The sequence below is a fragment of the Corapipo altera genome, unplaced genomic scaffold (assembly GCF_003945725.1).
Source record: "Corapipo altera isolate COAL_440 unplaced genomic scaffold, ASM394572v1 1b, whole genome shotgun sequence".
In the NCBI taxonomy this organism is placed as follows: Eukaryota; Metazoa; Chordata; class Aves; order Passeriformes; family Pipridae; genus Corapipo; species Corapipo altera.
Window position 1 is genome coordinate 8061651 of NW_020884881.1, and position 20960 is coordinate 8082610.

Genomic DNA, 20960 nt, shown 5'->3' on the forward strand with positions numbered 1-20960 from the left:
ATTTATCTCAGGGAGACTCCTGCATTTTCTCTAATTTTGTTTTCCCTTCTGATGGAAATATATGACACAGATATAGAAACTGAGATTAACAGGACTATATTTTAGTGTTTGCTGGTACACAGGACTCCCATAGGACTCACATTGCTTAGCATGGAATTCAAGAGGCTATCACATGCCCTCTTCTGCTAGGACAAAACAACAGCCTTAAGTATACTCAAAAAGTTTATACATCTATGAATATGTATCTTACCTCTCTCCATTCTTTGTTTCCAATTGCTTGTGTGTACAAAACACAGACTGTGAAAAGAAAAAAAGAAGTTTGGTCATTTTCAGATTTTAACATATCCTTAAATTAAGTGAACTAATTCTGTAGTATCTTGAGCTGTTGAAATTAGTAACTAGGACAATCAAATATGTTTTCCCTCAGTTTTAAGTATGTCTAACCAGACTGGAGACAATATGGTCTAGTTGTTGAAGAAATGAGCTAATAAATGGTAGTGGTTCTAAAATGGGAGGCAGCACTTATGGTTGACCCCCAGCAAAGCATTTGACAATCTTCAGCAGTAAAACTGGATAAAAGCAGGTCTCTTTAAGTGTGGATGGTCAGGCAATTCTAGATAATCTAATGTATAATTACCCTAAAATATGCTTCCTTCAAGAGAGAAGAGCATTAAATTAAAAACAAATGAGGACTCAATTGAAAAAAGAGACAGGGGAAATAGAAGTTGAAAAAGGAAAATAAATTACTTTTTGGGTTTTCTTCCTTAATTCTGCTTCAAATTATTTATATGAAAGTATCTTGCATATACATACTTTATTTTTTTTAAACTAAAACCTAATAAGAAATTGAATCAATTGAGCTTTTGACCTAAGCTGTTTTTGAAAGACCAAGCAGAACAATCCCACAGGTGTCACTCAGATCTGTATTTCCAGTACAGCACTCACTACAAATTTATCTGCAGTTTTCATCACAGGGGACTGGTGACAGGTACAGGTCTTTTAAACACTATTAAAAGTACAGATCATTTGCACTAAATGAGCACTATAAACTTTAATTTCTACAGTCCTGATCTAGTTGCAACTAACTACCATAACCTAATTTTTACCTGAAACTCTTCTACAACCTCTTTCTAAACAATGGAAATACAGATATTTGAACGCTTTTTTTCCTCAACAAATTATTTTCCTGTGCCAATCATTATTTTTTTAAAAGAAAGTTAAAAATAATACTGGTTTAGGTTGTAGCCTTGAACAACAAAGGTAGAGGTCTGGTTTTGTTCTCAATGAAGTGAGAATCATCAACAGACCAAGGTAGAAATGAAGTCAAGCTTCAAACTACATTTTCTTCTTACTTGAAAAGTATTTGGTCTGCACCAAAAAAAAAAATCCCCTTAGGCAGTAGCAAATAAGAGGAGGAACAGAAAAATGCAATTTCAATATTTTAGCTCACATAGAAGTTAAAAGTTAACACTTTTTTTTTTTTTAAATAAGATGTCTTGTAGATGAAAAAAGCTTTTACATTAAAAAAAAAATATTCTCTGGAGATGTCTGTCTTTCTCCATTTACTCTAAATAAACCCTTGACAATCATGTGCTCAGCTTTGGTTACTGTTTATGGTAGACTGAACCCAAACCAAAAAGACTATTTTTACAGCACACTCTGGAGTAGACTGCTAAAGTGCATTACATGACGAATGAAGTGAAATGGGAAAATGTGAGAAAACAATGAAATGGAAGCTGTGAAATCAGCTACAGGAAGTTCTGAAGGCTACTGAAATTCTGACTAACCTTTATATCTAGAATTGTAGAATCATAGAATATCCTGAGCTGGAAGGGACCCACAAGGATCAAAGCTCAACTCCTGGCCCTGCATAGGACAGTCCCAAGAGTCACACCATGTGTCTGAGAGTGTTGTCCAAATGCTTTTTGAACTCTGTCAGGCTTGGTGCTGTGACCACTTCCCTGGGGAGCCTGTTCCAGTGCCCACTCTTTGGGTGAAGAACCTTTCCCTAATATTCAACCTAAACCTCCCCTAACACAATCTCAGGCTGTTCCCTTGGGTCTTGTCACTGGTCATCACAGAGAAGAGATCGGTGTCTGCACCTCATCTTCCCCTCCTGAGGATGTTGCAGAATGCAGTGAGGTCTCCCCTCAGTCTCCTTCAGGCTGAACAGACAAAGTGACCTCAGTCACTCCTCATATGGCTTCTCCTCTAGACCCTTCACCATCTTCACAACCCAGTCTAGTAAGACTTGTGTCAAGGTAACACAGGGAGAAAAAGAAAATAAAAAAGAAAAAATATTCTCTGGACACACCCCTACTGCTAACATGTAGGTTCTCACAAACATTCCATTCACTTTCCCCAGTGGAAACATTTTTTTAAACTAATGTTACCGGTTCTGCAATAACGAATATTTTCCAATTTTCAGCAGTGGTTTCCAAGAATGCAAATGTCTTACCAACTGCAAAAGCAGAGAGAATTGTGAATTTTATCCATTTTGCCAAGGGCTTACATCTAAATTTTCAGTTAGAAATTTCTCATACCTATAATCCCAGTTGAGAATAAAACAGAAGAGGAAAGGCCACTATTTACAGATAATATGCACTTTCATTATTCAGATATTTGTATGGTCCAAATCTTTCTTAAACATAAGTATTTTTCACTACTGATTAGCTGCTTTATTTTTTTGTACTGCATCCTGCCCTGTGTATCAGTGTTAATACAGTAAACTAAGTAAAACCTGTGCATTGCAGCAATAACAAAAAGAATATTAAAAAATTACAGATTTAATATTGAGGAGAAGAAAGAAACAATACAACTGTAAAATATCCACTACCATGAAATAAAAAAAAAGAAATATTCTGGCACTACTTTATCTCCCTAGTTTGTGAAGCCAAATAAAAGAACAGCTGTGAGCAACAACTGTTACATCCACACCGCCCATCTCAGTTTTCGCAAACATAACAAAACATCTATCCCATTTCAAGGAAGACTTAGCTACAGTAAAGTTGACCTTTTTCCCATGCTGCCACAATCCTTTTATGGTACTAGTTTTAGCAGGGCTCACCATACTCTTCACTGACCATCTTCTACACCTTCTAGGCAGAGCTTCCCTAAGGTGTTTTTGTCCCAGCTGCCACAAGATTCTTCTCATTGTCACTATCTTCCATGGGGAGGTCCCCTGGAGGAAGAGTTTTTATGCCTTCGGTCTTTCATATCAGATCCTTCTTATGATCAGACTCAGGCGCCATAGGGTTCCTGAAGAGGACATTCCATCCTGACTACAGCGTTGCCAGCACAGCTACACAGGAGCTCAGCTTGGCTAACCAGAGCAAGGGAAGAAAACAATTCTGCCTAACTGTCATTAGACAGAAGAAATATGCCAAAATCATTAATCTGTATCTCCTTTGCAGGTCTTATCCCTCCCTCATCAGGGAAGCACTACTTTACCTCAATTCTCTACAAGAAAGTAATAAAAAAACCCACCCCAATAGTTTTTTTTCAAAAATATTCCTAGAAAAAACACTCTCCAAACTGGGAGAGCCAAATGGTCCAAATGCTACAATAAATCAGTATATATGACTTGTTTTGACTTCACTGAGCAGAAAGAACTGTCAGTAAGAGGCTTCAGTATTGTTTAAAATACTTCCTGGACAAGGGCTATTCAAGTCTGTCCCATCTATACCTAACATCTCTACTCTACAGTTATTTCTGTAACTTGCCTCTAGGGAGGCAAAGTGACAGATTCCTCTTGGCATGAATATTCTAGATTGCAGGGAAGTGGTCAGAACTGGAATAAATACTGAGCAGCAATTACAGTATCAAAAAAAGGCCAAGTAAAGCTCTGAAGAAAACCGCAGAAATCAGACTTCCCTTTCTAATTTCAGGAGAAGGCTGTTTATGTTGATATGGAAGTCAGCTATATCCATGTGTGTCCCGCTGAGAAAAAGACCAAGAAGATAAAATGGGATTTTCACTATCAGTATGATCCTTAGATAACTGTGTGAGAGTATGAAAAGCATACTAGAATTGGCCTAAGCAAATCCAATGAGACCTCAACATGCAGAGTGACTCTCATATGAGATCTAACAGTTGCACACTCAGTGGCTCTAAAAGTGGATCTTGTGAAAGTGGCCGGATGCTGGGTTTGACACCTTTTTAGCTCCAGGATGAAGCTACTGTATATAGAGAGCAGCCTAAGAATGGCCTTTGTTCAAGCAAAGAGACATCGAGGAAAGTTATCCTGCCTTACTTCCAACTCTAGACAAGAACAGCATGGATAAGCAATGTTACGATACTTTAAAAATATTTCCATATACTCTGAATCCATTAAAAAAATATCACTAGTTTACTTCTCAGAAATATTTTAAAGATACATATTAAGATTTCTCTAGGTTTTCCTGCCACTTTGTTTCCTTGTGTCCCTTCCCCAGCATGGGTCACCCACTAGCCACAATCATCTGGGTTTGCTCACCTGCTCTGGCCTGGGCTGTGTACAGGCTACAGAGATGTACTGCCTTTTGCATGGAGCGTCTCTTTCCAAGAATGCATCTCCAGCAGTGTATCTCCAGAAGTGCAGCTCTGGCAATATCTTCAACAGTTGTGTCTCTAACTGCTGACCCTTTTTTACTAAAATATGTTTGAGCAGGGGGCACTGTGTGCTCCCCTGGCTGGCAGAAGTTCTGGCAGGCAACGGCTACTCACATGGTTTTCAGAGCTGACTGAAGCCAGCTGTGACAGTCACAGGGTGGTTCATGGCCTTCTCAACATAGGTCACATTAGAGCCCCCTGCTACTCAAACCCTGCAGCTTATGCCTAATACAGTTCCCTGCCTGATAAGAACTTGAAGCACTTGCCCTTAATAATATTTGAGCTTAAAAACTAGACACCTTATCACTCCTGTTCAAAGGCATCTTGATTCAATGTAAGAGACCTCTGAAATAAGTCAGGGCAATAGGTCACTGAGCACTCTTCAAACAACTTAACCTACACAACAGGGTCTTTTTTAGTCAATTAAAAATTTTTAGTAATACGCAAAACACTCAATTCTGCTTCTGCATGATCTCCCTACACCAGAGGCATGGTAGTGCCTATGTCTCCTCTTAAAAAAAAGTTTTATAGATCAGAAATGTCAAAGGTAGTCCTAACTTCCTGAAGCTTTTCCCCAGGAAGTAGAAGCTTTTCCCATCAAAAGGGTATTGTGGAGTATCTCTCAATAAATTCTTGTTAAAGAATGTAAACACATACTCTCACAGAATTACTCAAATGGAGTCACACTGTCACATGACTCAATATTCAAGTATATCCCATCAGGACATGGTTGCATGTCCAGACACTTGATAGAAGTATATGTGTCCTGGGTTATTTCCAGTGCCAGTAAGCACAATACATGGGAACCCAAGGAAGAAAAGCTCAGGCTTAAAAAAAGAAAATTAACTTACAGATAATAGCAAATGGAGAGTCGTAGGGGAGACAACATGACACAAGACACCATAATCCAAGGGCCAGCCTATTAACACTACAGAAGTACTTTGATTAAACACTATCGGAAAAAAAAAGGAAATTTTTTGTGGTCTCATTTCCTTGACAGAAGTTTTAGAAAGTGTCCAGTACAGGAAGACAGTCACAGATTTTTTCATAGGCAGGAAACCTTTTGGTCACATTTCAACACAACTTATGGAGAAAGCATGGGTCACTATCTTAAAAATCTGAAAACATTAATTCATAAATCATCATACCATTCTTGATCGGGAAAGGTTGTGTTTCCCCACAGATGAATTAATTAATTTCATTTTTCAGCATTTGATTCTAAGGTTAGTGGACACTGTGTACTAGCAGCAACAAGCACTTCTTGTTTACTTAGAATTTTGCTTAATAGCTTTGAAAAAGATCTGGAACAACAGATACTAAAAAAAGAAAGAACAACTCAACTTTCCTGCTTTTATTAATTTTATGAAACTTTAGGTTGACTGCTAAATAAGGGACTATTTAGCTCAGGAAAGCAATATTAAATGCAATCTTTAAAATTCCAGTTCACATAAATGATGTGTAACTTATTTAAGTGTAACTTCATTACTCTAAGTAATTGTCACAAAGACAATGTGCACCTAACTGATGCTGAAGAAAATCACCCATCTAATTTTTAATCCAGTTTTTTGCACATTTGCAACACATAATGAGAAGAAATTATAAAATGCTATATACTTACTTGGATCAGATTTAGAAAACGTATCTCTGTCCAAAAGATTTCTAAAAAAAAAAAAAAAAGACAAAAATAATCTTATGTATTAAAAATTGTGAAATATGTAAATCAGATATCAATGAATATACATTTTTAACAGTTTTAATCAAGAGTCAACTTAGTTTTCTGCTCTTCTAATATGTAAGACTTACTCAAAGTCAGTCAGCACTAACACTTGAGTCTTCTTACATTTCATTTTATTATGCATTTTGAACTTGAGCAAAATGTGGCTCATTTACTCCAATACCATGTACTCCAATACCATGAAGTGAAAAGCAACCACAAGCACAGTTATATATAAGATGAACATCAAGAATAAAAATACCTTTAAATCACAAATATCTATCAGAGATTAACTTGCTAGTTGGACCCAAAAACTTTAGACTATACTTAAAGTAATGGCTATGAGATTTCAGAGCCATCAAGAAATATCTGTAAGAATCTGTCACGGATGAGAACTAAAGCAGACATGGGACACAACAAAACTAGGAATTTTCTAATTACCTACAGAATACCTAGGAATAAGTAGTAAGAATTAATTTCTTTGTTATGCAATGCAGTCTCAATATTGTAGCCACACTTCAGCCAATTGAAAATCATACACAGATAAGCAGACTCAAATTAACAGTAAGTCTAAAGAATCAGGACTGAACAGAAAACCAGTCTTAGAATAGTTACCAACATTTCATCATTCAAAAAATAAAAATTTAGAATAATTAAACTTAAAAAAATACCTTGACAGACTAGAAAAATGTTCTGAAACCAGGATGCTATTGAACAGGGATAAGAAAGAGCTATTAAACTTAGTAAGGTAGTTAGGTATTAAACTTAACAGCAAAAATGCAGCATAGCTACATGTAGTGGATATATAGCAGTTCTGTCAAAAATGGTTCTAGACATCACAGTTGACCACAAACTGAATGCAAGTAAGGAAAAAGGCAAACTGGAATATACAAACAAAAACGCCACTTTAGACTAATTGTCTGGTTTTCATAATATTGGTAAACACTCAAGTCAAGCAATAGTGTTTTGGACACTCCAATTTCTTGCAGTCTAAGACAGACATGGAGGCTCTGGAGTTCAGCAAAAGCAGAAATAATCAGAAGTATTTAGACTATATCTATGAGAAAAACACTGCTGCAAATTGAAACTGACCTTGATGTAGACAGAGCTCATAGGAACACGTTTAATCCTAAATTGAATATTCTGTACCGCAGACACAGAAGTTGAACTTTATTCCATTGTTTTACTGCCTTTCATTGTTAAAGGTGGCCACATATGATGGGAAATCTCCACTGTCTTTAAGAACATGTAAGGTAGCTACAATTTCTACTAAGTTCTTTGTTTGTACCCCAGAGCAAGAGGAAGGATTAAATAACCAGTTTACATTGCTTACAGCTTATTATCTTTAATAATTAGTAGAGCCTCTTCAAAGGTCACCATTTATTACTCTCATTCAGATCTAAATCACATTATTTTTGTGCTACTGAACAGCACTGAAAAGTGTATTAATATTTTGTTCAATATAGGTGTTCTAAGCGGTCCACTCAGACTTCAACAAGGAAAAGATACTGTATTACAAAGTTAGGTATTGCCAAGCTCACATTTCAGAACAAGCAGTATGAACAAAAAATAGCTTTAAATGAACATTGGATGGATCTGTTTTATTTAATTTAGCCAAAGTAGCACTAGCATTAAAATTATTACTTGTGAATGAACCTGAATTCTGCATGCACTCATTCTTCAGGACTTCTCTAATCTATTTAGAAGTGTGATTTTCATATACACAAACAATTATACTATGAGAAACTGTATTCTACCTTAACCAAAAATGTGCAAATATAAATTAAAATATTAACAAAACCAGGCAAATCAGCAAATTCAAATCAGTATTTGACAAAAATCACTACAAACTGCTTTAAAGGACAGTACAGGAACTTCTGCAATATCAGAATTACCAATCCAAAATGAAAATTGCCTCCTACGCCTCTATGTATCTACCTAGATATGCCATTAATAAATGGTAAATAGAATTGGATTATCCAAAAATGAATTGCTATAAAACATCAAAATTAGAGTTATATGAAAGAAATAGTACATTAGGTTTTGGAATAGGCCTCTCATATTCACCACTGGAATTCCAAACAATTTTAATTCCTCTGCATAATGACTATACAGTGACTTAATAATTGGTATGTTAAGTGTTTGCCACTGCAAATTAAAATTAAGTCATCTTAATCATTCTTATAAGAAGGTGCTTTGAGTTCTTTAGATATTTCCTACTCTTACTGTGTTCCTTTTTAAGTTTTTTCCCTCTGTTTTCCAATGCACATACTAACAAAGTCTGGCCTGGTACTGTAAAGCTCAGTCTATCCTGATACTTTTATTCCAGCAGTTGCAAAAAGCAGCCACCATGGGAACATCAGAAAAACAAGGTAAGAATCTGTAACACTTATAAGAATGTTCCTGGTCTTCAACCATTAGCTGCTATTAAGCACTTCTTGAATTAAGAACATTTCTACATAAACAGTATCCTTGAAAGGATTGCAAGGGTAGAGATACCAAAGTTTAATGTTGTAATTCAGGTCAGTGTCATCAGTTCACAGGTTTGAACTAATACAGCTTGCAATATCCTCAATTCAACCCTTCACACATTTTCCCATAAATAAACAATGTCTTCAGCAAAGTTTGCAGACATGCCTGATCATCCAAAACATTAAGAGCCAACCAAAACAGTAACATAAGAACTTAGCAAGCTGTTGAAGAAGTGCAGCCAATTTCAAAAGGAACTTAAAAGATCAGTGCCAACGGGGAAAAAACTCTAACCAATCAACCAAAAAAAAAAAATCCAAGAAAAAGTCTGATGTGTCCACTAAATCACCTGACAACTCAAGAGGTTGCTCAATTTCATTTGTGTATTTTCATTTTAAGGGGATAACAGTCAAAGTGCTCCTTTAAATAAGCAAAAACTGCATGGTACATAAGCACAGGATAATCTAAACTCACAAGAAATGGTTACAGCAAAATAAGAAAGAAGATCAGATATACTTCTACAGCTTTAGTAGTCTTCACACTCTTAATTTTCAATGGCACTTTCTGCATAGGCTGAGCAATGGAGTGTATTTTTTCCATTTTCCCTGAGAAAAGCATTCTCTTCAGAGGTACACTTTTTTGTTTCAGGAAAGCTCATAGACTCAGAAACCAGAAATATCTGAAACTTCTTCTTCCTTTTCCTAATCAAAGTATCAAGAGAAACAGACTTGCATTTTGACTGAACATGGTGAGTACTTTTTTTTCCTACATCCATTAAACCTTTAAGATAAAGAATGTAAAAAGAAAAGGAACTGCTATCAATTACAAGGGGGGGAGGGGGAAGACACATGTTTTTACCTGGAGAAACATGCACATCAAACACCCACAGCAAAGAAATGTATCAGAATATCTGTGCAGAAAGCATTATTCTATCAGCACAGATCCTGAAGGAATTCATTCTGCACCTGCCCATTCTGGAGTGCAACCAAAACAGTTGCAACAGCATAGATGACTAAGGGGGAAAAAATTAATAGGAGCCATGGCAATAACACCTACTTGGTCTAAAGTGGAAAGCACAAGACGATTAGAAATGCTACGATAATTTTTTTTCAGTATAATGAGAGCAATATCCCTAGAGGGGGGAAAGAAAAAAGGTGATCAGTAAATAAGATAAGTTAAAACATATTTAGCTATGCTTCACAGAGTCATATTGTTCACACAGTTTCATGAACGTAATAAAAATCTATCAAAATAACAGTTTCTGTCCAGTGCTTCAGAAAGTTTTTTAGAACAGAGTGTTTCACTTGGAAGGAAACTAAAATGATCATCCAGTCCAACTGCCTGACCAACTCAGGGCTGACCAAAAGCTGAAACGTGTTAATAACGGCACTGTCCAAATGCCTCTTCAACACAGACATCGATCACATCTCTAGGAAGCCTGTTCCAGTGTTTGACCACCCTCCCAGTAAATAAATGTTTCCAAATGCCAAGTGTCCTGTACTATGTTAATCTAAACAACTACACGTATAAATCATGTACTTCAAGATTCACTGATCCAGTTAGCAGTGGTAGCTAACCAGACATCATCACGGTCTATGTTACTTCACATGATCTCATGTACTCTATGTTATACGTATGTTGTTAGACGTACACTAGAAAGTAGCATTTACTCATTTTGTTCACATATACTTTACTTCAAATTTTACTTCATTTTAATGATCAATATCTGAACTTCACTCTCTGTAAGTTTTTTGTTTTAATTTAATCCTTTCTTAAACCCAACTGCTAAGCAAAAGTAAATCCAATTTCCCCTTCAGAAATGACAGTAATACAGAACTAAGTAGCTTAAAATCTGCTTCTCTAGTTAAAAAAAAAAAAAAAAAAATCTGTGTTGACTGGAAAAATACTTATTTATACATTGCTTTCAACAGCTCTGAAATCCTTAATGATAAATACTTGGTTTAGTTCAAATTAATTTGTCAGAATCTCTCTGCGCGTTACAGTCTTACATTTCCCTTCATCTTTAGATTACATCTAAGTGCATGCAAAGATTCTTAGGTTGTGAAATAAAGCACTCAGCAGTCTGCAAACACAGAAGTTAGTTACCTGTGCAAAGTTATTTTTAATTTTTAGAAAATATACATTTTCAATGCGTTTTATTCTCATATGAGTATATAGTACTTCTCTCACACTTGTGCCAATCCATGGGAAAAGAAATAGTGCTTAGCTCATTAAATAAATGCATTTCTGTTTCCCTTACTCAATAAAGGGCCCATGCCCATTTTTTAAGGAAGATCCTGAAAAAAAAAAAAAAAAAAAAAAAAAAGAAGTGTCTCCTCACTTTTTACTGTGCAGAATAGTACCCACTGTATCACCAATTGTAACATTAACCTAGTAGTCACTGCCCCTTAGTTCTAACTGATATAACTGAATTTGCAAGGGTCAGTCCTAGGTAAGATGACACATAATCCAAAGAGACCTTCACTTGAGTGAAGAGCCCACTTGACTTCCTGCAGAGTAATTTCACAAACAACTTTCAGTTGTCGTGCCAGTTTAAGTAGTCACCCTTCCCCAGCTATTTATTCTCTGGTTTTGTATTCTGTCAGAGCATAAAGCGAGCTATTAGCCTCCAGATCTCCAGATTCAAAACACCCTGGACTTAAAAGTAGATCAGACAACTTCTCGGAATTTTACCCTCTCATCAAAATAACCAGTTCTCTTAGAATAGGCTCACAGGTGAGAAAACAGTGGCCCTACTTAATAAGAGGCAATTAGGATGACCTCTGTCTTTCTGTTCAGATTGTCTCCATTCTTTGGGGCACTAGAAGTACCAGAAAGAAAACAAACATATCTCTGATATACAACCTTAAGAAAACATCCACAATAACCCTTGGAGAAGTAATTCACTCTTCTTGTTCAAAGAAGACAAAGAAATGATTTTCAGCCTCCCACTAACTTTCATTGTCAAGTTAAACATATATTGATTCAGAAGCCGTAAGGGAAAAAAAAAGGGGAGAAGCAATAAGAAGGGTTAGACTAGCAGTTCCTCCATGAGTTTTATGACAACCCACAAAAAGCTTTCTCTGGCTAGACGTAGGCAAACAATTTTAGGATGAAACCTCAACTGATGACTACTCCTGGTGTTTAAAAAAACAACAACAAACAAAACAAAACAAAAAGAATTGCCAAGTTTATTTACCTTAACATAGCAACGGTTTTGCAGGAATTCTGTTGAAACAGACAGGAAGTAGTGGATTATGAAAATACACTTTTGTAGATGAAGCAGACCTGAACACAATCGTGAACTATTCCTGTTTAAATAATAAAACTCCATTTAGGAATATCACAAACTGGTAGAACTCTGCTTCAGTACCAACCAAATTATTATTTGAAACCAACAGAATGAACCATCCATATTTATGTTGCTAAGCCTTGGCAGGTAAACAGTCTCTGGCTCTGAGCTACTGGTGATGTATCCTGGGGGATAGCCCTAAGGACTGCCAGTGTGAAAACAGCTATTCAATCTAGTGTCAACCCACCAGCCCTTTCCAGTTACTTTCATCCAGACCATCCAAATCCATAGATATGCTGCTTCATTTGAGTTCATATTTTTGTTAGGACTGTATTGTTAATACAGTGTTGCATTAATGATTTATATGTTTTTATACATACAGATTGGGTTTGCACTGTTTTTCTGAAACAATTCTTTAAAAGGTATACATCAAAGAAATAACGTACAAAGCAAATGAAATAGAAAATGAAATAAAATTTAGCTATGTTAATTTAGCTATGTAAGTGTGACTTTGCAAAATGTAAAACTGCTTAAAAGTTTCTGCCCAAACTGTGGGCAATTAAGATAAAATAGCTTAGAGAATAGGGAAGGCTTTTTAGCACGTAGAGAGGGGTGGGGAACCTGAAACTGTTTGAAATTATAAAACTTTATGTAACTACTCTATAATAGTAAGAATAGGAGGTAAAACTAAGTGTCTATTTAGATAAGGCAGACTGCAAAAAGAGTGTGTGTATAGATAATTTTAAACTTGCTACTTTCAAACTGTATAAAAAGTTATGGTATTTCTTTGCTCAGTGGAATGCAGTGGGGAAAACACCTGCCCCTTTGCATTCCCCGGCCGTAATAAAAGGGCTTTTCAGATTGTTCAAAGGTTTCTTTGAATCAAAATATATACCATCAATGTAATATTCATCCTTTCTCTGTTATTGCAGGACTGTTGGTGGTGAGCCACTGCTCAGATGGACAGAGAAGGAAGGAAAATTATAAAAATAATGCTACCGTGGAAAATCTTCATAAAAATACACTTAAAGTCACTGCACACTTGCTCGTATCTGGTCCATTTCCTGCTGCCAGGTTTCCCTTTATCCCTTCTGAAGCCTAAGACTGTTGGCTTCAGCTGTGGGAGGGTGTTACAGTAAGCCACCCATCAGTGTCCCACATCCTGTCCAAAGAGAAGCATGGAGTTTACAGTGGTGGCAGGGGCAGAGCAGATGGTCTCAGAAGGAGAATGATGTTCGTGGCTTCTTCCTCCCTGCTCTGAGGACTCCCATATGAGCTAACATGTTCTTACTTCATCCACCTGCAATTCCATTTCACATCCACATTTACTGTACACTCTGTGCAGTGTGTATAACATCTGCTTGAGACTTGCTCTTTCAGCTCTTTTGGATTTGTCCAGTTCCCAGTCTTCACTTCCTTAATAACCACTGGTGACCGCTTTACCACACTGGGGTCCCCAGTAGGGGGGGCATCCCAACCCCCCTCTTTTCACCCTCTGCTCCCGCACCCAGCATAATGTGTCTGTCCCCACTTGCAAGGCCTCTGCTATCACACCATGACAATGGTCCTCTGTATTATACCATTCTATGAGAGTCACAAATACATCATTACACACAGAATAATTACTCTCTACTACTATCTGTATAAAGAAACTTGATTATACCACACAATTACACAAGGACGAGCCAAGTGAAACGAAGGAGTAGCCACCCAGTTGCTAGAAAAAAATCCACTGGGTTTGGGTTTGCAGCTAAGCAAAACCAAACAAAGCTCCTTGTAGACAAAGACAAGTTTAGACAAAACCTGACAAGTCCTGAGAATTGCAGTTAGTGTGAAACCTGGGGCCTGTGTGACAGATTGGAATGTTAAAGGTTAATGACTAACAATTAGATTTGCAAAAGCAGCAGGGTGCTTTGCTGAGGCCAGGTTTGCATCCCCTGTCAAAGGGGAGAAGGAGAGCTTTTGTGTGTGTGGTGGTGCAACCTCTGGTCTACATAACAGCCAGAGGTGCAGAGGGGGTGTATTCCCTCCACCAGAGGACAACCACACAAACACATCTTTGTTTAGTGACAAGATGGTTTTTGAGCCAGATAAGGGAAAAGGCCAAAGGGCCAGTAAGTAGCAGATCCTGCGAGGTGGGATAATGCTTTTAGTCAAGCCAATGTCTTCCCTCCTGATAAGGCTCAGCTGTAAAATTCCGGCCAGGGGAGGTATTGGGACATTCACATATAAGTCTGAAGGTATTCAACCCTTCTGATAAAGCACAACTGGCTCAACTATGTAGGCATGAAAAACAGTGGTCATGTCTTAGATGGTGTCACAAACCACTGAAGACCCCCCAGACTCATTTCTGGGGCCTTCCACCAGAGGACTGTGCATGATTCACAGCCTTGCATCAGACTTTGTAAAACTCTCTCCCCAGGAGAGGTACCTGGACTTTCCCACCTGAACCTGAACATATATTACCCCACTGAACTTTTAGTTTCAAGGGCTTCTCCACCCCCAACAGATCAAGATTGTGCCCATCACCTCAACTGAGGGACATCAAAATTGCGATCATCAAGTATCATCGCTGGATCCACAGGTGGTGATACCTTTCTTCTCCACTATCTATTCTTTTTTCTTTTTTCATCCACCTTTTTTTCTTTTCCTTATATATTTTCTTAAGCTATATTTTTATACTTTTATATTGTTATATTTCTCTAGATAATAACCAAAATGACTACATACCTCCTTTCCATTGCAATCAATTTGTTCTAAAATAAACCTGCCATATATGAATTACCTGCCACTGGTCATTCAGTGTCTTTTCACCCTAATCTGCCCCAAGGGATCTACTAACAAGAACCTCAGTTACCCCATCTCAGGGTCAGGTTGTAACAGCCTGCCCCAACAATCCCAAGACTGAATTTACAGGGTAAAAGATCTGCCTTAAATTCTAGAAGTCACATGGCTTCATACTTAAATTTCGAACAATATAGACACACAGGTGAAAACCAAACCATGGAGTCTATCAGAAGTGTATCTCCATGACTATTTTGAAGGACAATATCATCCATTTATATTTTTTTCTCACAATACAGTAATTTTTCTCAGCTGAAGCAAGCTGGTTGTCTAGGCAGTTCCATTTCAAAGAAAAAACATGTAAGATCAACCTTCTGTTGCCAGTCACATATAACCACTCCATGGACTTTTAATCCAATCTGGAAGCACATACACAAAGAAAGCAGGAAAATCAAAAACAGGCTTATAATCAGGATTAATTTTATATTCTGTATTTTCTACCATACAGAGCTACAAGCTCAATAATTTGTTATGATTGTTATGATTTTATCATTTTTTAATCATTGTGTCTTTCTGTGACAGGGACTTTCAATGAACTATTAATATTTCAGAAAAAAAGCGGAAGGTAAGTATCCTGGCTGGAGAGATATGATCTTGCCAGAAATCAATGCCCAGGACAAACAAAGATATAATTAAACATACTTTTAGGTACTGCAACCACTAGGAAGTGGCTGGTTAAAACTTTCAGACTGCCAAAGAAAAGGAAAAGCAAAAATTCTGAAGTAGTATGCTTTATTCCTCTGTGCAAGAAACTTGAAATTAAATTATCTTAATTACTGAGAATAAGAGTTGCTTAATTCCATTCAGCTCATTCATTCATGTTAAATTTCTGTACAAATTGTGAAGCAGCATAGAAGTGATCCAAAACAGGCATGCACAACCAATTGTATTTCTGTTGAATTAATCATGATAAGAAGTTTATGGTGCCTTTATGCACATTATGCCTAGTGTGGGAATACAGTGTAGACCCTATCCAGTATAAACCAGAACAATAAGGAAACACCGCCTGACTGAGCATAAAGCCTTTCAGAGTGGTAGCAAACTTTTGAATTAGCAAAGTGACCCTGTACTGTGTCAATATTTTATGACACTGTTACCATCTTTCAGATAACCATGTCATCTCTGATACACTACTAGAAGTCATAATATTATAAAACTCAGATTCACTTTCCTATAGATATTTAAAAAATTGCTCTCAAGAAAATAATTCTGATTCATAACTTCTCATTCAGTAAGTAAATAAACATTAATATGTAAATTAAAACTCTTTGCCTTTTTTCAGACATAAGGTTTCAGAATGGCTGTGGCTTAATCAGGTACTATAAGAAAAAAACTAGGTTGGTCCACACAGTAACCATGATGAGAAGAAATCATCATTATATAAATCATAACAAAAAATTAAAAAACTTTAGCCCACTGAACTACACTGAACTTTAAGTTCACACACAGCACAAACATCATGATATGTGATATCCACCATCTACTTGTGTTCTCAGCACTAAATGCACTAGTTCAGTCAACCCATAGTAACTGCACTCATACTAGGGAAGATAGGAACGGAATATGAAGTTTTTCCAAGATTTAACTAGATTGGAATCGGTGAAGAACATCACCAGAGGGAAAACAGGATGACAGGTACATGGCCTGAAGCTTACCTGAAACTCACATAGGAGCACAAACTTACACACACAGCCGGTAAGAGAAGATTCAAGTCTGGGCACAGGCCCAAAATCAGTATCCAGTGCAAACACCCCTCTAGAGGAAGAGGAATCTTTGGGCTGAAAACAATAATGAAGAAAAAGAGCAGCCTATATCCTCTTTTCCATACTGACTGGAGGGAAAAGGTCCTTCACCACATGATAATTGTGCAAAATTATGCCAGGTTGAAACTAATAAAGATCACATGGTAGGTGACAGTAAGATTTTCATCAGACCACAGACGTCCTCCAGGGCATGCAGCAAAGGGAGCAACAGGGCACAGAAGGAGATGGCTACTGGAAAAATTGATCCAGACAATAGTGGACTACTTCCAACATTAGATGATCCTCTGGGATGATACATGGAAGTTTTTCTGCCATATTAGATCTGGCTCTTGAGTCAAAGACTATAAATTCCTGATAAACTACATCTTACAGAGTCAGAAAAGAATTGTGAACTTTTTATTTGCTAGGCACTGAGTAGTAACAGCTAGAATTCAATTAATTTCTTGCTTTTTCTAGCATTTGTAAAATTACAGCCAATGGTGGTGTTCAATAAGCTATGGGAATGATATCAAAAGCTTTTAGTCATAACAAAATCCCAGAAAGAATATCACCCGATATTCAAAAATTTCCTGGATCTTACAATTTTGATAGACAATTTTTCATCCCATGAGATGCACATTTCCTAAAGGCTACCTGTTGTTCCCCTGAAGCTAAACCAGGCTGGCTTGAGAATAAGAAGTAGTGCAATTCCATCTGCATAGTACTGAACCTGGCTACTTTGATAACATTGGCAGCATGAGCATGCAGGGCAGATTAACTCGGGAAGCGCTGACAGACTACACAGAATTAAAAGCTAAGTGAATAGAAGCTCTACTCTTATGAATAAGACATACAGAAATAAGAAGACATGAAAGAACATTGCCCAGAGTCCCAAGTTTATTTTGTGGCACAAACAGCCTGCAGTGCTTCATCAACCACCAAGTTACACCACCTATACAAACTAGAAGAACTTCCCTCATCTCCTATAATGAAAATAAGAAAAAAAAAAAAAAAAAGAAGAAAAATCTAAGAAGTAATAGTTATCAGCTAATAATTGTTGATGTTAATTTGTGACCAAATTGGTTCTACAGCTCTTGGTTATCAAGGAAAAGAAATGTCATGACCCAAACTGTTATAAAAGCATTTCTCTCCAGGTATTTAGGAATACACAACTGCTAATTATTAAAGAATTTTCAGCATTCTCTGAACTTTGCAGTTTGCTCTTGCAGTCTTTCACAATTTAATTTAACACTACGTTTCACAAGCTTTAGCCAGTGAATCTCTTTACAGATGAATCACAAACATGTGCTAATCAGTAATCTCTGCCCCAGTGTCATTCTTTTTACACTCCATTTTAAAGCAAAATTTTGTAATTAAAAGCTGTCATCCAGCACATAGAGAAGGAAGGAATCACCATGGAAATTCCCATCCTCCTACCCTTGACATCAAGACATATCAGGGAGACTCTATTTCTTAAACAAGAAAAAAAAAAGTCAGTTTTAACAAAACAGACATGTATTTTGATGATATCTACAGAGAAATTAACAGTGTAAACTATACACTGAAATTAGTTACAAGTAAAGTCAGAATTGACTGACTATGTCCTATAACTACATTTCTTTGTAACTACCTGATGGATTCTCAAATCACTGTAAAGCACTGCAGGTATATAAAAAGAATACCTGGAATGAAAGGTACACCCAGAATAAGGGAACTAGATCAAAGCCAGCATAAGAGTTCTGACATCTGTAAGTGTGACAGGTTATTTGAAGAAGCTAAAAGTAACACTAGAGGTCCTGGATTGCTTTTACACATAGCGGCACACCTTTCACTGGACCAGGGTTGGCGCCCGTGAACTTTGCAGAGACAAGCAGTAAGTACATCAGGCTGTTCACATGACAGCCTAGTGACTATTTCAGTATTAGAAATTCAATCTTACTCTATTTCTCATTGCTTCAGCCTTCTTTTGAAACGCACCCTTGATTAAACATCAAATCATACTTTATTTACTAAGGAAAGAGAGGGAGTGGTCTGACAATTCAAGTTTAGAGCGCTGCTGTTCTGTCCTAGTAGAAGTACTGCTAACAGCAGCAACTCTCGGACAGCTACATTAGAAAATGATGCAACGGACTGTAGCGGAAACTTTGTCTCATTTCCCAGCAGCAAACAACACTAACAGTTCAAATTTTCCGCTAGAAGCTGCCAATTCTGCTGGTGAAAGGAACCGCTGCTCTGCAATTACTGGGGAATACTTAAGAAGTTGCGAATGTGAACGAAGATACAAATATAAAAGCCCACAGATAAAATTATTTTTAGACCTCTAATAGGAAATTCTCTGCGCTATGTGGGAGAAAGCACGATTTCTGAAATACCAATAAACAAATGTCGAGGAACAAACCCGCGTATACTAGATTTGGCGTTACGGGGTGGCATTTTCGTAATTTCTCGGCACCAGCGTTACGATAAAATGTGACGAAGCAACAGAACACGCCCGCTTCCGTAACAGTTTTGCAAGAGCGCCTCGAAGAACTTACGACAGGATTTCTCCGGACGGGAGTTGTCCCTCCCCACCGCGGCACTTGGGACAGCTCCAGAAGTTAAAATACCTGCCGGAGAACGCGCTCTGCGCGCTCCTCGCCGCCACTCCCGCTCCCCCGTGCCGGCAGCGGCGCGGGCGGGATGCGGGGCGGCAGCAGCTGCTGCCCGTCTCGGCAGAGCCCGAAACCGCTGCGGGAGCGGGCGCTTCGCCGCGGGGTCCGCCGGCAGCTCCCTGCAGCGGGCACGCCCGGTGAGGGACAGCGGACTGCAGCGGGCTGGCAGCCGGCCCCGGGCTGCTCCCAGGCTCTACCCGAGGCTGCGCTGACAGCTCGGCAGGGCAAGAGGGAAAGCGCCTCGCACAGCGCCGGGCGTGCGGAGAGCGTCCCGCGCTGCCCCTTCTCGTCCCCGCTCCGCTGACACCGCCGGGGCGAGGGGAGCCCTGCCCGGCGCACCGCGGGCACCTGCCCGCCCGCCCCCTCCGACGCCGCGGGGCGAGCGAGCCGCCGCCGTACCTGCAGGACACGGAGAGCTCCACCTTGGTGGCCGGGATGCTGGAGCTGAGCACGTTAAAATCCCCCACGGACGCCATCTTCGGCAGCCCACCGCTCCTGCCCGGCTCCTGCTGCCCCGCCGGCTTCTCCAGCCCGAACATGGGGCAGCGCGGCGCGGGCGGGAAGGAGGGACGGAGGGAAGAGGCGGCGCCAAGCGGCCTCCACAGCGCGGCGCCGCCGCCCGCGTCGCGGAGCCCCGTGAGCGCGGAGCCCCGGCCCGCAGCGCCCCGCACCGCCCCGCACCCGCGGGCTGCGGCCGCCGGCGGGAGCGGCGGAGCGAGAGCGGGGCGGTGACGTCACCGCGAGCGGGAGCCGCGCGTGACCGCGCCGGGCGCGGGGAGCCCGACGGCCGAAGCTGGGGCACGGAGCGGAGCCCCCCGGGGGGAAAACCGGCACCAAAGGGTGCGGGGCGGGGAAGGACCCCGGTGGAGGCAGAGCCAGGGGAGGTGTGCCGAGCGATTTCGCTTCTACGCCTCCCCCGTCTCTTCTCCTTTGGCCCCTGTACGAAAACTGCCGTCTCGTCTCGTCCCGTCCCGTCCCGCCGGCTGTCCGGGGAATCCCCTCCTCCTGCGTTTGTGAGTGAGCGGCTCCGCACGCGGGATGCAGCGGCTGCGGACAGTGCGGGCGGGCCGCGCCCCGGCCGGTGACGTCCCGAACTTCAGCGCCCTGTGGCGAGGCGGGTTAATTCTCCCGAGGCCGGGACGGCAAACGCGCACAGGCAGGAACGCGCGGGGAGTTTGCGGGGACCGACGGCGCGACACAGACGGAGATGCGGGGCGGGCCCTCCGCCCCCAGGGGGCGCGACCGAGCGGCCCCGCGGGGCGGGGCGGGGCGATGATCCACCGGGAGTCACCGGGAAAGGGAAACACCTCCGTGCTGATGGCCCTGGGAAAGCCAACGGCCGCTACAGTTGCAAAGACTGGAGGGAAAAGAGATGGTTTTGCTTTGGTTACCTTGTGCATTGACACATGAGAAACGGGAATTTCACTCTACTGCACGTGTGTAGGCCCTTTCCTTTTTTTTCAAGACCACCAGTTCAGTTGCCCTGAATCTCTTCATAATGATTCACAATAATTGCAACAGCTCCACCATCTTATATGTCATGTATTTAATTTGCATTGATTAGAATGGCATCATAGAATCAATGAAGTTGGAAAAGACCTCTGAGATCGAGTCCAACCTTTGACCCAACACCACCTCATCTACTAGACCATTGCACT

General features: G+C 39.8%; 1 protein-coding gene across 2 annotated transcripts in view; it reads right to left on the minus strand.

Annotated features, from left to right (window-relative positions):
• CPNE8 (copine 8) overlaps positions 1-19965 on the minus strand; it is a 105385-nt gene extending 85420 nt beyond the window's left edge. For both annotated transcript variants that reach the window (XM_027640020.1, XM_027640019.1), the window contains exons 1-3: positions 19702-19965; positions 6209-6249; positions 251-297 (exon numbers count right to left, since the gene is read on the minus strand). In XM_027640020.1, the coding sequence (XP_027495821.1) occupies positions 251-297; positions 6209-6249; positions 19702-19841 (228 nt within the window). In that variant the 5' untranslated portion in view covers positions 19842-19965. The remainder of the gene's footprint in view (positions 1-250; positions 298-6208; positions 6250-19701) is intronic.
• Positions 19966-20960: the final 995 nt, after the last annotated feature.